The 18,578-nt window shown below is 37.9% G+C and overlaps 1 protein-coding gene across 1 annotated transcript in view; it reads left to right on the forward strand.

Annotated features, from left to right (window-relative positions):
* The window catches only part of LOC126474187 (serine-rich adhesin for platelets-like), a 382,843-nt gene that overhangs the window by 356,791 nt on the left and 7,474 nt on the right, over positions 1-18,578 (forward strand). Inside the window, exons 13-14 of the mRNA XM_050101650.1 lie at positions 1,060-1,194; positions 8,175-8,650. Coding sequence (XP_049957607.1) covers positions 1,060-1,194; positions 8,175-8,650 — 611 coding nt within the window. The remainder of the gene's footprint in view (positions 1-1,059; positions 1,195-8,174; positions 8,651-18,578) is intronic.

Here is an 18,578-nt window from a genome sequence, read left to right on the forward strand (position 1 = left end):
TCTTGTAATGCTTTCTGTTGTGTTGCTGAAGTTTCCATTCACAAATTTCTCAAGTGTTTTAAGCAAATATTTGTCTAGTATGTCAATATTTTGGTTTCCCTTTCACTGCCTGCTACAAGATGCAGTTTCACATTGATATATAAATGTTTTCAGCATTCTAAACTATTCTGCCATTTTACATAATCTCTGCTGAAAATGGCAGGAGTCAGCAACTGTAGAATTAGGGATGTATTGGGAATCATACAGCCAACCAGTTGCATGCCAAAAGTTTATTCCAACCATTGCCTTGTTCTTGACAGTGCATTGGTTATAACATATCGTATTTTTAGGTGTTATTACTTTTTCTGAGAAAGAGAGGTTTATATCTGTTGAAACCTAGGTATAGGTATTGTGTGAAGGTGCTTGAATCACAGATAGCTGGGACAGTTCCTGGTGATGGAAAGGTTTCCATCGTTAGTATTGGATTGGCAGGTGAAGGAGAGATGGTGGTGTGAAATTCCTTGTCACTAGACTTTGCAGCAATGCCCTGGGTTGAAATCCAAGTCTCTCTGTGGCCTCATGGAATGATGGCATGTTAATGGTGATCAACCTGTAGGATTGAGTAAATAAATACAAAAGAAAGTAATGTAAAATTAACGACAATTTTTATATGAATGTCCGTATTGCCTACAATTGTGTGTAATTGCATTAGCCCAACATTTTACCTCCTTTCACTACCTGGAAATGATTGTAAAAGCTTACTACATTGTATGTTGTGAATAGGAGATTCAACAATTACTAGTATATGATGACATCACATTATTACATGTACAGTTGATGACATTAACAAAAATATGGTTCCTTTCATTACCTTGTGTACCAAGGACTCTGTTTCCTATACTATGTATCACATATTCCCTATTACAAGTGATCATTTACTTGATGTCTATCACCTTAAATAACTTAATCATCAGTGACTATATATTGTAATCTCCCGTTGCAGTTACTTGATTGTCAAAGTGCCTTCAACTAATTAAATTCTACCTATAATACATCTAAACTGTATGTGTCTAATTACAGGAACGCTATGCACAAAAGTCCCAGAAGGCAGAAAACAAAGATGAGCACCACTCACAAAAGACTGATCATCCATTTTTAAAAAAGAAGAATCTCATAAGTGAAAACGAGCAAGTGGGTCACAGTCTAAGACACAAGGTATGATATTATTTCAGTATAATTTCTGTCTATAGAAAATAAAAAAAATAAACAAAAGATATACAGATTTGAGTTAGTAATTCCTGCCCACCACCTTTAACATTACAGTTACACAAACAGTTTCCACCCCCTCTGTCCTATCGTCTCGTCTCCATTCTCATCTCCCGCCCTGTTTATTTGCAGCCCTCTGCTAATGCATCCACCCATCTTTTGCTACTCCTCTCTTTTTTTTGCTCCTTTTTTTCCCCTCCCCCCTGCCCTATAACCTCCTGACACTATGCCTGTTAGAAGTCTAGTCCCTACGCACTCCACCAGACAGTGTTCATCTCTCTCCCTACCCGTATACTATTATCCCTTTCTCTTCCGTGCTCCCTCCAGATTGTTGCTTGCATCCCACATGATAGTTGCATTCTAGCCTGAGATGCTGGAGTCGGCGGTCATGTGTGCGTGAGGTGTGTACTTGCTTGGATGTGTGTGTACGAACGTGTGCGCACGCGCACATGTTTGTGTGTGTGTGTGTGTGTGTGTGTGTGTGTGTGTGTGTGTGTGTGTATGAAGGCTATGGCTGAAAGCTATATGTAAGTGTCTTTTAATTGTGTCAATATGCAACTTGACATGTCTTCTTTACAGTAAGCAGGAATCTGTCTTTTGCTACAATGTAGAAATTCTTCTGTGGATTGGTTGGTTGGTGGGTTGGTTGATTCGGGAGAGGGGACCAAACAGTAAGGTCATCTGTCCCATCAGATTAAGGAAGAATGGGGAAGGAAGTTAGCTGTAGCTCTTCACAGGAACCATCCCGGCATTTACCTGAAGTGATTTAGGGATATCACAGAAAACCTAAATCAGGATGGCCAGTAGCTGGTTTGAACTGTTGTTCTCCTGAATGTGAGTGTGTTAACCACTGCGGCACTCGGTTGTTCTCTGGAATAGAAGGAGTTGTCAAGAAGAAACTTTCTCAGTTTGTTATCAAATTTTACTTTATTGTCTGTCAGACATTTTATGTCACTGGATACTGTGCACCCATTTCTCTGCTAAAGTAAACATAATTGGGAGTTATGAATGTAATTTTTCCTTCTGGTACTGTAATTATGTACCCTATTATTCCTTTTGCACTGTAGTGAATTATTTGCAACAAACTTCCTGAAGGAATAAATATAATGTGAAGCAGTTGTCAGAATACCCAACTCCTTAAATGGAAGTCTACAAGATGATTGTGGGTGCACACCACGTATTATTCTTAAAGCATATTTTTGTACAATGAAGACTTTCTTTCTTAAAGAGGAGTTACCCCAGAACATTATTCCATATGACATTATCGAATAAAAATTTGCAGAATATGTCCACTTACTGATTTGTCTCTCCTCAAGATTTGCAGTTATTCTAAGTGCAAATGTGGCTGAACTAACTTGTTTTAGGAGTTCCAAAATGTGTTTCTTCCAATTTTAAATTCTCATCAATATGGACCCCTAAAATTTGGAAGTTTCCACCCTATTTATTATTTCTTCACCATGTGTTACACTTGCCATTGGTTTAGTACCTCTAGATGTTCAGAACTGAATATGTTTTGTGTTTTTAAAATTGAAGGTGATACCATTCACAGAAAACCAGTCAATGATACTTTTAATAACTTTGTTTACCATTTCTTCAATTTATATATGCTTGGATTAATTACAATACTATAGTCATCTGCAACTTATTCTGCTTGTTGTATACTAGATGGAATATTGTTTACATATATGAGGAACAGTAGTGGACCGAAGATTGAACCTTGGGAACCCGTAAGTGATTTATCTCCCTCCAGAGCTATGTCCCTGGACTATATTGCTTGAATTACTTGCAAGGGAACTTCTTCAACTTGACCTTATATTTTCTCGAGAAAAAAACACGAGCTAGACATCAACCCCATCAATTGATCTCACTCAAGAATTCGGGCCATTATGCCAATACTACACAGGTATGGCTCTCTTACCGTAAGCTTTTAAGCATTCACGTGCTCAGGTTGTTTGTCATGCACCCCACTTCACTATTTCAGCATATTGCCCAAATACGAAGTATTGTGCAGTGAAGTGACAAATGTGAAGACCTAGGAAAGTGAAGGAGGGAATAATAGTAGGAAATGCAACCCATATAGTGCAACTCTTACCAGTGTACTCCACTTCAATAGTGTCAGCTTCACATGTCAAAGAAAATAATGTGCACTGATGATATTCAAAATTAAATTACCCTAGGCTACATGCTGAAAAACTGTCTCATTTGTTTCCACTGCAATTATGAATCACAATATAAAAATGTTCAAAGCAGAGGGATCCTTTGACACCAGCTACACATTAGAAATTGCGCACTTTGACATAATGAACATAACACTTCACCAGCATCAAAACAGTATTTCCACTTCAGATATATACCAAGAGGGCTCCTTTGAAAGGGCACGGCTGATTTTCATCCCCACCATTCCCTAATCTGAGCTTGCGCTCCATCTCTAATGACTTCATTGTTGAAGGGCCATTAAACATCAATCTCCTCCCCCTCTGGTCTCTGGTGTAGTCACTTCATTACACAGCATTTTGGAAGACTGACCTAAACACTGGTGTACATAACTGCCTATGAAGAAGCAGCTGCATTTGCAAGATGGTGTTCCACTCACTAAAGTTTACATCAACACCCAGAAGTTGTTGAAAGTCTGTAAACCTCCAGACAAACCCCTGGAACACTCAGAAGCTAATTATGTCTAGCAGTTGGTAGTATCTTGTGCCACCTGCTGGTATTGTCAATATGGAAATGGTAGTGTCTACTACTCTGTGTCCACTGACAAACTTTTGTGACCAGGAAACCAGTCCACTGTTAAGATTGATCTGTTATCATCTCAGATGATTTTATAAAACACTTCTTCTCACCACTTCTGTAAAAGTTCCATGTTCACTTTCCCAGAAGATGAGGTGACAACTACAATTTTGTCCATGTGAAACAGATTTTGTTTGCTATGTGTCTACATAATGGCCCGAATTTTCACATTAGATCAATTACTGGGGTTGATATCTAGCTCGTGTTTTTTTCTCAAGAAAATACAAGGTTGAGTTGATGAAGTTCCCTTTTAAATATAACTTTCTGCATTATTTTGATTGGGTACGACATCATCCTGTGGTTGGCTACATCATCATTCCCATAGAAAGTCAATTTATCTAGGAGAATATTGTGATTCACACAGTCAAAGGCCTTAGAGAGGTTGCAGAAAATACCACCTCTCTAGTGATCTATGGAATTTTGCATGGCTGTTTATAACTGACACTACTCATTCACATATTATACATTTCATTGAGGATAACAAATACAAGAGAGTAATAAAAATAGTAACACTGTGTAGACGACAAGTGCTATTATTCATGTAACTAGAGTTAAGGCAATGTAACCTGCCCATACACAGAAGCTTAACGTGCAGAGAGCTAGCTTGCAAGACAGGAATTTGAGCCGAATGCATATCAAATCCCCACAGATCATTAACCACCACTGGTGTGGTATATTAGCTAGCTTCAGTGTGGTTGTATGTTGTTTTCCATGCTTGTTGAGGCAAATGTTGGACTGGTCTCACTCTCTGCTCTGGAAAATATGATACACAAACAGCTAAAATACAGTAACATGCAGACCAGAGATTACATGATCCACAGAAGATGACACACACAGTTGCATTCCATTAAGTTAACTGATGACTAGTGGCAGGAAAGATACCAACCAACAAAGATGAAATAAAATAAATTTGACAAATCTTGACCACAGTGCTAGGAAGGAGTGTTATGACAATTATATAATTTTTGTCAGACTGTGAAGCTCAACAGAAAATCAATCTCTGCTTGGTTCTGTAAGTATTATAATTAATGGTTATAAAATCATTCAAAAGTGCTTATTGGTGTAAAATAAACTACAGTCAACATAAGCACTCTGTTGCTTCAAGTGGCTTGTGGATGGTTATAAAAGCTGGGAAAGAATTTGAAAAAAACGAATAAAATAAAAAACAACACTAAAAAAGAAGAATGGGCAAGAGCAGTGATAACTGAAATAAGTGTGTAAAAACCAAGACAGGAGAAAATATAAAACTGGTTAAGACAGGCACTGAAAGGTAGGCAATGAAAATAGGCAGAATAAGAACAAAAAGTGAAGATTGTTTTAACATGGAAGACACTGAAAATGGATATGGAGTAATAGAAGGTATCCCAGCAATTAGAGTACATATTCCTTGATAAGGCTCCTTTCTTCCAACGTCTAGTATTGTGACTGTTTCTGCTTGGAATATACATTTTGACTATGATTAACATATTGTTGAAATGCTTGCTAGTTATTGATGTCAAACAGAAAGAAATGTAACAGGAAGAACAGCTGTATTATGCTTTTAATGTAATTTCTGCTTTCATCTAGATATTTTATTTTGCTGAGTATGTTATCAATATGAGCTTCGCTGCTGTAGAATTCACTCTGATCCAAGTCAGCCCTTCCAAAAGAAGGTGACTGCTTCCTACTATTGGAAAGATGTTTTTTAAAATTATCTTATGAGAAGCTTAAAGAAGGAATCTTCGTGGGGTCGCAAATCAAAAATTTAATAAAAGACAGTGTGTTTGAAAGTACATTGAATCCAGTGGAGTAAAGGGCTAGGGTTTCATTTAAAGAAATAGTGGCCAGCTTTTTGGGCAGAAACAAACATTGAAATTATAAGCACAGCATTAAAATAATGTTGCAAAGTTTCATGAAATTAGAATGTAACATGAGTGTGAAGCTCCATTTTCTACTTTCACGTATTGATGTTTCCCCACAAATCTTAGCGATGTCAGTGAAGAACAAGGAGAATGATTCCACCAGGATATCAGTGAAATGGTAAAGAGATAGCAGGGAAGGTGGAAAACGAAAATGATGAGAGATTACCATTATCTGCTAAAGAGAGATGACACTGATGATGGGAGGCAATCAAGGAAGGGAAATTTTACCCCATGTCAGAAAGAACTTGATGCAGTGAAATCACTGCAGGGAAATTAAATTGTGATACATATGCTGTGGTTTTTTTAATAATTGATAGCATTTTAACTGAACATACATCATTGTCTACCCTAATGCAGTGTGTAGTGATTCCATAGAAGATTACAAACAAGTAATGTATTTTTAATTCAGTTAAATCATTCCCTGTTAGGGGCAAAAAAGCAGTTTCAGCTAAAAGTTGAGATGTGATGTGTACAAAAATCTGACATGATACATAAAACTCAAAATCTTTTTTGAAATCAGAATGAAAAATATTCTAAATATCAGTCTACAGTCATAAAACATAATTCCAAAAATTTTAAAGTGCAGCACAGTGTAATTGGCATACAACAATGCTGTGCTTCCTTGCCTGGAGATGATAGATGGTGGAAGACTGTTCAATTACTGGTAATCAGCCAGTAAGAGGAAGAGATGAAAGGAGCATGAAGTTTTTGATTACAAGACTGTGCACCAGTGTCTTCACTTAAAAGAAAAACATTTCCATAGTTAGTGAACAGGATCACTGTAATAGTAGTTTGCAATCATAGTGTGTTTCACTTCATTAAATGGATAACAATTCTAATATCATACATCTGTATAACATGTTAATTTCACATTACTAATAATGGGCAGGGAGGTTGTCATGTCCTATTTTTTAAAATGACTCCAACATTTACCCTGATTGAATTGACAAAATTATAGAAATTACATATCAGCATACTTGATTTAGGTAACAATTCTGAGTTGACATTGTAAGAAAGATATTTCTTTGTGTCCATACCTTTCAGTAACTTGCAAAAGTATCTGGGAAATGGACTTTTGCTATTTCAGAAGAGAACAAGAATTCAAGAAGAGAAAAACATGGCCTAGAAATTATTTAGTCTCTCTCTGGCCACCAAAACTTCTTTCAGAAGCATGTTGAAACAAGATGCTACACTCACATCTACTTTTCTGAATGGAAAAGGAGGACATGACTCCCTCAGAGTCACCAGTCATTGAATGAGTGCAGGTCATCTGTCATGCTGAAGTTCTCCAAGTCATGAAAATGTATCTTCCATTAGAGCTTCCCTTTATCTTCAGTCCATTAGTTATGATATCCTCCACTACATTATCATGTCACTACTGTGAGGGAGTAGAAGGTCCTCCATAGCTGCATTACACAAAGATACTAAGTTCTGATCTAATTGCAAGTCCATTTATTTTAGCTGTGAACTGACTACCTGCAGAACATTATGTGTTTTATTATGCAGTTTCTGTCATTTTTTCATGTCTACTTATTTGCTACCTTCTGTCACTAGAGGGCTCTGAATTGGAACATGTAAGGTGGTGGTGTGTAATGTAAATATGGTGGTGCCTGAGAAACAACGTGTAATAATTGAGTTCTTTTGCTTTTGCTGCACACAAAAGAATTAAATTACTGGTCAACTGATGAGTCATTTCTGTAGCTAAAGTGTAACTCTATTAATAAGCTGACATAATTCAAACAAACAGTGCCTCTACAGAACACTGACTTTTCAAGAGATTTTGAGAACACTAATGTGAATGATATTGGTATGTAGTTGTCAACACGATCTATATATGATTTCTTGAGAAGGTGTCTACACTGTATAGTTAAGAGTGTATGGGAAAAGACTTGTCTGGAAGATTGAGTTCACATGTGATTAAGCATATCAGTATTGTAGTTTGCACAAACCTCTATTCCAGTCTTAGTGCAAGTGCTCCTCATCAAACCCTGCAGAGAGGTTTTGGATTTATGCTACCATTTCTCTTCCCCTTACCAGTTAATCTTGGTGATGAAAATGTCTGCCACATCTAGTATTTAAATAAGTTACATCTGGGCCAGGTATCACCATCCACAAGTGCATTGTCAACTTGGCTGTGGATAAAACTGGTTGGTGGTGAGCTTACCATTACCAACTGTAAAAATAGATCTCTTAATGTGACTGTGTTCAAACATATAAATTTATTTATTTATGTTTCAGGTGCAAACTGATGGAAATAACAGCAAATCTCAGATAAGTAAAGGAATTAATGGCTATGAACAAGATTCTTCTACATCATCTTCATTTTCTGTTAAATCATCCCCCACAAGTACACCACCATCCTGTCCCACACCTGATTATGACAATATGAGTACAACATCTTCTGTGTCTCCTAGAAAATTGACAAATTCAGCACATGGACAAATTTTAGTAAAAGAATTAAGTAAAAAATTATCAACATCAATAAGTTCTTCAGCATCACACAAAACTGTAGAGATTATAAATAGAACAGATGCAAAAAGAACAAACAGTGAGATGAGAGTTTCCAATAGACTTCCTGATAAGTCAGCAGAAAGTGTGGAGATGGAATCACTTGAATCCTTCAAACTGACAAATCCTCGTGGTCCACCTCCAAAACCGCCACAGACGTATTTCAACACAACAAAAGAAAGGCCTTCTACAATGGATTCCTCTAGGTATGTACCTTATGCTTATCTATCCACACAGTATTGTGTAAATAATGGTTAAAATAACTGCACATAGCGAAACACCAAATAACAGAAATTATTTTTTTCCATGACCTATTTGTAGTATAATAGTATTTTACAGTAATATGAGCACTTCATATATATAATATTTACAGCATGCTATGTCCCACGTGGTAGGTAACCCATTCAAGTAAAATAATGGATACAGTCATCACTACAGTTCCTTGCATTGCAGTACAATGATGGGTGCCCCCCCCCCCCCCCCCCCTTACAGCACTGTAGATGCAACATGTGACTCTGTAACTCACTGTTTTCAGCAGACATACTATTACATGGCACTAGTTGTATGTTTGTGAAATTGTTAGTCTGTGTGTCATGAGCTCTGGGAGTGACAATAAGTCTGACCCCCACAAAGTAGAAGCTGTAAGAACTTGACATTTTTTGGAAGAAAATGATTGCAGTGAACCCTGTAATGATACAAACTATGACCTTACAAGAGATACACTGTAAAGTGATGAAAACAGTAGCATTTTGCAACTGGAGGTATGCAGCAAAGCACAGTGATGCAAGATACTTGTGTCGATATGATGACAAAGGAAGCTACAGAGTGTTCAGCGGTGATTCATTGGAACTGGGATGATATAGCTAATCGTCCTCAAACCAGTGTTTGTACTGTGACTGGTATTGATAGAAAGGAAGTTCAGATAGTTTTTTTGACATCATGTTTAACTCTGATTTTCATTCTTCTTTCAGAGGTTATTTTCAGAATGTTAACAACATTTAATTGTCATATCATGTGTCACATAGCTTACATGGATTTGAATATCAGATACATAACAAACCCTTCATAATAAGTCTTTGTCAATAAGTGCAACAGCTGCTGAGATGATCTGCTCACTCACAGGTTAGTACTGAGTCAACAGAGCAGCATGTGCAGCGTATCTTAATCTCTGCAGCATTGATTCATCTCCATCATCTGTGTATCCAATCCATCATTGTGATGTAGGGCATCAACATGGTTCCAACCATCATGTTGGAAATTTGGAAGGGTACTATCCTTTGGAAAACTGAAGTAAGCATTGTCCTCTTTGACCTACAGGAATATCCATATTATCATGTATCATGTCACTGTATTTTCAGTGAAGGAAAAAGTCCTATCCAGGGACAAATGTGACTTTTGTGATCTTAAAAATTAGTACAATGTGTGTTCACCTTCCCTGAAATGTGTATAGCTACTTCATCTCCAAATACTATTTTTTCATTCAAATAATCTGCTTCCATCAGGACAAGTTAGCAAATCTATTAGCAAAACACATACAGGGATCCACTAGTGTACAAATCCCTGTGGTTACTAGATCAAGTGAGACCCCACATTAGGTAAAATACAGAATTCAGGCAGACACTATTAATTCTTTGTAGGGTAAACTTCCTCTTTAATAGAGTGCACTGAAATCTAATCATACCCAAGAGCATAAAAAATTCAAGATTTGAAAAATCTTGTATCACTAATTAATACAAATTTTAATGCTTGACAAAATATTGAGCACAATCCACCCTGTGGAAGTGCTATTTTTATGGTCGATAAGTTAACCACTTTGTGGGGTCTTTTACTAAAATAGCAATAAACAGAAGAAATGGAAGCTTTATTTGTTGTTATCTTTGTTTTTTATATTCATACACATAAATGCATACAAAATATAAACACATAAAATCACAAATTATACACCAGATTTGTTCTCATGCTTACTTCTGCTGATGGAAGGTTCCAAAGCACTGTCTGCACTGCAAGTAGTGCATGCTAACTTACTACATTTAAGTTTGCTTAGTGTACTGCAAATTGCACACCTCCTTGATATACCAGTTGTAGACATATGTTCAGTCATGTTCATGAAGTGCACCCCTTGGAATCCTGTAGCTCTTTTCTGAAATTTTGACCTACTAATTATTTTTTTTAGGCTGGGTGTTGGTCCCATTTTCAGTTTTGAGGAGAAATTTCCAATCAGCTCATTGGCCGAATATTTCTAAATTTTAGGTGTGACTGAGGTTTAGTATCCCCAGCAAGAAAGCTTGAGTTGGTTTAAGTTGATCCCTGTCAGTTGCATTGGACTGAGCTTGTTAGTTTCACTGTCCTACCTCAACCAGTAACATAAAGCGATTTTTTAAATGTCTCTGTTGCAAACTTTCAGTGTTGTCACAGCTCTGTACATGGCTGCTGATTTTGCCTGCAGCTGTTAGCACTTCACAGTTGAAAACTGGCAACAGTGCTGCAAGCTGCCAGAGCTCTTCTTCTGCCATCTCAACTACAGTTCCTTGTCAAGTATACATGAATTTACTGTTGCTGCAACAATGAAGTAGTAGAAAATTTTCATTAATCCCCATAGAGGGAAATGAAAATTCATAGGAACTCTAGGACCAAATGGTACCAAAAATGTTTTGAGTGTTATGTTGACATGGATTCATACCCTGCTTAGAAAAATTGGAAGTAATGTCATCAAACACATCTTCCAAAAGAAGCTGTTCTATGTCAGTAGAGTCGAAGCCTGATTTTCCTAATGACATTATAACCTAAATTGTAAAAAACAAATTATTTACATTACAATATTTTTAACTGTTACACAACTATGTAAAAATATGATATTGAAGGAAGAATGCATATTAAAACTATTTACTGAGTGGAGTGCTACAATTTTGAAACTTTTTACTAAAAGTGTCATGTATACACTGATGAGCCAAAACATTATGACCACTGCCCACTGCGAGGTTGTATGCTTCCTGGTGATGTTGCAGGTACATGACTCAGTAAGGAAAGAATGTAAGTGAGAAAGAGATGGACAGGCAGTCATTATAGTGAAGATATGGGCCGCAGATGTGGAAATCCACTAATATAAGTGGTTTTGACAGAGGGCACATTGTTATGGTACTGCAGCTGGAAACAAGAATCTCTGAAATGGTGAAGCTGGTCTCCTGTTGGTGTACTACTGTTGTGAACACCTATGGAAATGGTTGAAGGAAGGTGAAATAATGAGTAGGCCATATGGTATTGGACGATCATTTCTCATTACAAAATGTAGAGGTTGGAGGATCCCCAATTGTGTAATCCAGGGTAGGTAGTGGTCTGTGGCAGGTATGATGATAGACCACAATGCTGGTGCAGGCACAAGTGTTTCGGAGCACACTGTTCAAAGGTCATTGTTGAACTTGGACCTCCACATCACATGGTTCCTACATGTTCCCTGTGTTGACCTAATGACATTGTTGCAGTGGGCACAGCATCACTGAGTTTTCATCATGGATCAATAGAAACATATGGCCTGTCAGATGAAGCACATTTCTTTTTACACCAGGTCACTGGTTGGGTCCTTACATGCCGTCATCAGGTGAACAGCTGCACGAAACATGCACCGCACCTCAGGTGCAGGCTGGTGAAGGCTGAATTATGCTATGGGGTACATGTAGTTGGGCTTCCTTGGAATCTGTAACAAATAATCGAAGGCATCATGACAGTAATGAACTACATGAACATTATTGCAGACCACTTGCATCACTTCATGTTTGAAGTCTCCCCCATGGCAATGACATCTTCCAGCTCGAAAAATGTTTGTGTTGCAAAGTCAGGATCATGCCGCAGTGGTTTGAGGGGCACAATAGTGAACTCACATTAATATATTGGCTAGCAAATGTTCCTGAACTGTACCTATTGGAACACATATCAGGCAATAGTTGTGTGCCTGTAAACCAACATCACAAAATTTGCAGGAATTGACTGACTTTTGCATAGACATTTGCTGCCACATACTTCTGGAATCATATCAAGAACTTCTAGAATCAATGACAAGCAGAATCTCTGTTGTACTGTGTTTGAAAAGTGGAACAACATGCTATTAAATGGGTGGTCATAATGTTTTGGCTCATTGATGTATGCTGAGGTACCAAATAACATAAAATAACATGTGCAGATGTATTTTTTACAACAAAATATTACAATAAATTGATAGAAAGCTAAGATTATGTATGTATTTTTGCTGATATGAGACAAGAAACCTCATTTTACAGTGATTTTCACTATATACAGTGAAACTAGGGGCAAATTATTGTTAACATATCTATATTACACTACAGTATCATAATAAATCGATTTATTATTGTAAATCTAGAGACTTACCAGCAAAATTCGACACAGTCTGTGCTCTCCTTCAGTTTTGATTACTTTATGCAGCTCACAGCCCACAAAAAGTTGACCTTGCTATATTAAAATGGGAGTTGGCTTCTATGTAACTGCCTATAACATCTGAGTGCCATGCTGTATTTTAGAAGCCGATTGATAAAAGTGCCATGTATATAGTGAGATATCATAATAAAATAAAATAACTTCTGCAAAAGTATTTTTTTTACAGCCAAAAAAGTACATAAACTCTAGGAAAATTGAGATTATGAACATCCTCTTGCATTCACACAGGGCCAGTTCCAGAACATGCCTCCCTCTTTTCCCTCACACACAGCTCAGTGCCCCAAGTGGCAGCTTGTGTTGCTTGTCCCTTAAGCCAACCCTGCATACATTAAACAAAAAAAAAATTCATTTCACAGTGATTTGCACTAGATACAGTGAAATAGGAGGCAGGTTACTGTCTACGTATCTGTATTGCACAATAAAATCGTAATAAATCAACTTAATTTTGTAAATGTAAAGACTTACCAGCAAAGTTACAACTCAGTCCATTCACTGGAAACCGAGAGTGCTTTACTTTACCGACTACAAAGTACGAATGCTACCACCTATTGACAGAACACTACAAGCTCATTGTGGTTGTTTTATTGGACAAAGAATGTTCCCATACAGTAGCTGAATGCAATAGGGTTGTTTATGGGCACTGGATTAGAGATTTTAACCTTAAGTGCTGTAGTTAAAATAATGACCACAAACCTAGAAAGAGTTAGGACTTAAACTGACAAAGACTTCCAATTCAGTTTATAAAAATAGAGGTCCCTATAATGCTTAATGACCTTAATCACACATGCAGTGCATCATTAATTGGGGGTGTTCTCCAACACAGATTAGAATATATCATCTGTAGGCCTCTCTATATGAGGGGTCGATGTCAATAAATACCACCTTTAGAAAATTTAATGTTCTTCAGGGTTGCCACCCAGCTGTGTAGTAGTGTGATGTTTAGCCAGTCATATTTCAGATTTTAAAAAGGGCCTTCCCAAGGGCACAACTATTTATACATTTACTGAGAGCATTACAAAATTTTTAAATGATAGAATATCACCAGTTGGAATCTTCTGTGGCTTACTGAATGCATTTGATTGTGTCAGTCATAATATTGTGGTAGAGAAGATAAGCAATGAAAACTTCAGGTTAGAATAAAAACAATATAAGGAATAGGATAGATTGCTGCTCACCATAAAGGTGATCTGTTAACTTGCAGCAGACAGGTGCAACAAAAAGACTGTTACACTTGCAATTATTAGCCAAAGCTTTCCTCGGTAAAAGAAAAACATTCACACATTCATACAAGCAAGCACACCTCACACACACCCTGCAGCCGCCACCAGCAGTTCCAATCAGAATGTGACTGTCACATGAATAGCAATGTGGAGTGGGGAAAGGGGTAGCAAGGTACTGGTGGGGGGACAGAAGAGCACTGTCGGACAGGGTGTGCAGAGACTACAGACTGCCAGACACAGTTTCAGGAGGTGGGGGGGATTCTGGGTGAAAAGGGAGGAGAGCAGAAAAGGAGGAGAGTGGAAAGAGCAGAGAGCAGAAAAGGAGAGTAGGGAAGGTACAGTGCAGAGGGAGGCACACAAAGAGAATGTGAGAATGTGAAAGGGGAGGAGGTGACAGGATGAGGAGGCAGAAACTGCTGGTTGGAGGGTTTGGGGGCAGTAGGTTACTGCAGGTTGAGGCCAGGATAATTTAGGAAGAGGAGAATGTATTGTAAGGATAACTCCCATAATGTATTGTAAGGATAACTCCCATCTGTGCAGTACAGAAAAGATGGTTGTGGAGTGGAGGATCCAGATGGCCCAGGTTGTGAATCAGCCATTGAAATCAAACATGGTATCTTCTGCAGCATGTTGTGCCACAGGATGGTGTACTTTGTTTTTGGCCACAGTTTGGCAGTGGCCATTCATCCTGATGGACAGCTGGTTGGTAGTCACACCAATGTAAAAAGCTGTGCAATGTCTGCAGCAGAGCTGGTACACAACATGGCTGGTTTCACAAGTGGCCAAGCCTTTGATGGGGTAAGATAAGCCTGTAACAGGATTGGAATAAGAAGTACTGTGTGGGTGGATTGGACAGGTCTTGCACCTAGGTCTTACACAAGGATATGATACCTGTTGCAGGAGGTTGAGATTGGGAGTGCCATAGGAATGGACTATGATGTTGTGGAGGCTGGGCGGGCTGTGGAATGCCAAGTTTTGGAAGGGTAAGGTGTCCCTCATTTTAGAGATGATGATAGATAATCAAAACCATGATGTAGGATGTGGTTCATTTGTTCCAGTCTGGGGTGGTATTGAGTGACAAGGCACTCTTTTGTAGGTGGCTCTTGGCGATGATGGGAGGATTTGGGGACATATGGGGAAATGGCAACCAACAGTTTATGCCACCTTGTCCTGTCACCTCCTCTCCTCTCACATTCCCACATCCTCTTTGTGAGCCAACCTCTGCCAACATACTTGTCCATCCTTTTCCCTTTCCTTCTCCCCTCCCCTCCTCTCCTTTTCGGCACCTCTCCTCTCCACTCTCCTCCCTTTCCTCTCATCTTCTTTTCCACTCTTCTCCTTTTCTTCTCCTCTCCTTTGCTCTCCTTCTTTTTCTCTTCTCTCCTCTCCACTCTCCTCCTTTTCCTCTCATCTCCTTTCCCACTCTTCTCCTTTTCCTCTCCTCTCCTTTTTCTGCTCTCCTCCTTTTTCTCTCCCCATTTCCTCACCCTCCACCTCCTGACACTGTGCCTAGCTCCCATGCATACTCTGCCAGACAGCGGTCTTCCTCGAAGTACTTCATGTTGCTATTCATGTGACAGTCGCATTCTGGTCAGATCTGTCAGTGGCAATGGCCAAGTGTGTGTGTGGTGTGCTTGATTGTGTGAATATGTGTATGTTTTCTTTGCTGAGGGAGGCTTTGGCTGATAGCTGCATGTGTAACAATCTTTTTGTTGTACCTGTCTGCAACTCAGTGAGTCGTCTTTATGGTGAGTAGCAATCTACCCTATTCCATAATTAGAGAAGTTAAGTTTTTAAGCAATATGTAGTTCAGCACATGCCTGTTTAGTTCTTATTTAAGAAACAGAATGCAGAACGTTACCCTAGCCTGTTCAAGTAATTCAAAGATGAATGCAATTCCATCTGCATGGGGAGAAATTACAAAGAGAGTCCACAGGGACAGTCGTTGGCAAATTTGACCTGGTTGAAGATGATACAAGCATTTCTATTAAGCTGAATGAAAAAGCATCACCACTGAACATATTAAGTGTTGTTTTTGTGAAAGTTAGTGACTTGTTTTACACAAATGGGCTAGCCGTAAACTTTTTTTTTTAAAAAAAAAGAAAAGAGAAAAAAAAAGGGAAAAAAAACCAGCTTGTTCAGTTTTATACTGTTAAAAATATCCCAGCTCCTATCAATTACAGAGGATTGTTAGTATAATTAACGTGAAAGATTATTAATGTGCTATTAAATGGAAAAATCAGTATGAGCACTACAATGTCTACACTTATACGAATGCACAATAGCCACAGAGTAATAGTAAAAATCAAAGAGTAAGCAGAAAACCATCAGTATTAATTCAGATATTCCAACATGTCCCCTTAAACTGATATCCTCACATATTCTGAAGTTTAGTTAACAGTCACCTCCTAACTTATTTCACAAGGCCATAGTTTCATATACATGTTTCATGTACAATGTTACTTAGGCGTTTTATGAGTGTATCAGATATCATTTCTTCAGAAGAAAGACGTTCAATAGTAATAACAACTGACTCGGCATGCTTTCTTATAAAATATTTTAGATCTATTTGCTTGTATCTAGAACTTGTCACTGTATTTTTGGTTCATTGAATGGTACCTTTGTCATCACAATATATATTAAGTGACTTTGTGATACTACTTGGATCTACCTGACACATAAGCTATCTTAACCACAGCAAAACCTTAACAGTTGTTGCCAAAGACATATATTGTAATAGCTTTTGTTTTCTACTAGTATTGTATTTCTATACTTGAAATAGTTACAGAGTATCTGCCATTAATTTTGTTTTCACAATCTGCAGCACTGAAGGTTATTATTTCTCTGTAGCCATGTCAAGAAAATTCTAGCTTATAGCCCACGGTTTCCTCTAAATATCTATACAGTATTTTCACTGACGAGTAATGGATCTATTTAAAATAGTTGTTATATTTTTAATAATGTTAATGGGAAAAAAAACATGTCAGGTCTGGAGGATGTAGGATAAATGTAGAAGACCTCTGTTGATTCATGATAAGGTTCACTTAAGTATCACTTGATTTGATTGCCTCAAAGTCCAAACTGAGTTCAAGTGGTGTTGACACCAGTTTGGCTTTACTCACTTCAAATTTCTCCAGAACTTTTCTTGCATAGGATTCTTGGGAGATCCAGATTTTTCCTTTTTCATGATTTTGTTTGATTTCCATACCTAGGCATTGGTTCACTGGTGTGAAGTCTTTTATCTAAAAAGAATTCCTTAAAAAAGTTTTTGATGTGAATCAAAACACTTTTGTAATTTGAGAATAATAACATATTAGCAACACACAAAGCTGTGATAGCTAGTTTGCTACCATCTTTATGAAAATAGTCTGCCCCATTAGCTGAGTGGTCAGCACGGCGGTCTGTCACGCCAAGGGACCTGGGTTCAATTCCCAGCTGGTTCAGAGATTTACGCCACTCAGGGACCGGGTATTGTGTTGTCCTAATTATCATTTCATCATCATCAGTGGAAGGCAATGGGAAACCACCACTGGAATCACTTCCTTAGACACTCATTCGGTGGACCTCTCTGACAAGGCTTCCCCCATGACAAGACCTGCCGTAAGGCAGAACACAAAGTTCTATGAAAATAGATGCATGTATCAGTGTTTGATGAGATCAGTTTCAGTTTTCTTAACATCTCACTGGCTTTTATTATTATTATTATTCCAGTTCTGACCAGCCTCTTTAACTGCATAAACAACTTTCTTCAGACTCCATAATTTGTCAAGCACTGCAAAATTTTCTGGTGGACTGAGACATACTGCTTCTTTTAAATCTTTGTAGAGACAAGTGGTGGTGATATCAACATGGTTGATCTCTAGGTTCTCTCAAGCTGCTATAGATAAGAGATATCTAATGAATATATGCTTGGCCACTGGTGTGAAAGTTTGCTGATAAGTAACATCTTCACCTTGAGAGCACCCTTTTACCACTAGATATGCCTTAAATGTTTCTGGTGTATTGCCAGTATCTCTTTAACACCCATTTAGTCTTGAGAAGTTTGTGTGCCCACTGGATAGCTCTCTCTCTACGAATGTGCCATTAAGAACTATAGACGAGAATTATTTCTTGATTGCTTTTTCAGTTCTTCCTTATTTATCCCTCCCAAGGCCTCTTTGACAACAATATCTTCATTTGGAAGTCCTTTTTGCAAATTGTAGGTAAAATAGTGGGTTTTGGCTCTCTGCTTGACCTTTGCGTTATAAACTATGGTTGAATTATAGGTTCCATTTTTTTAGCTTCAGTTTACACTGGATCGCTGTCAAAATCATAAAACAACCCATTAACATATTATACTGATTTGGCAGTGTGGAAAGTATGGATCTCATGATAAACTGCTTTCTGCTTCAGTTCTAAGACACTGGTGATTTTAAGTTCCTCTATCCTTGAACTTGCAAAATTCTCATCATCCTGAAAATTTACATCC

This window comes from Schistocerca serialis, chromosome 4 (genome assembly GCF_023864345.2).
Source record: "Schistocerca serialis cubense isolate TAMUIC-IGC-003099 chromosome 4, iqSchSeri2.2, whole genome shotgun sequence".
NCBI classification, from domain to species: domain Eukaryota; kingdom Metazoa; phylum Arthropoda; class Insecta; order Orthoptera; family Acrididae; genus Schistocerca; species Schistocerca serialis.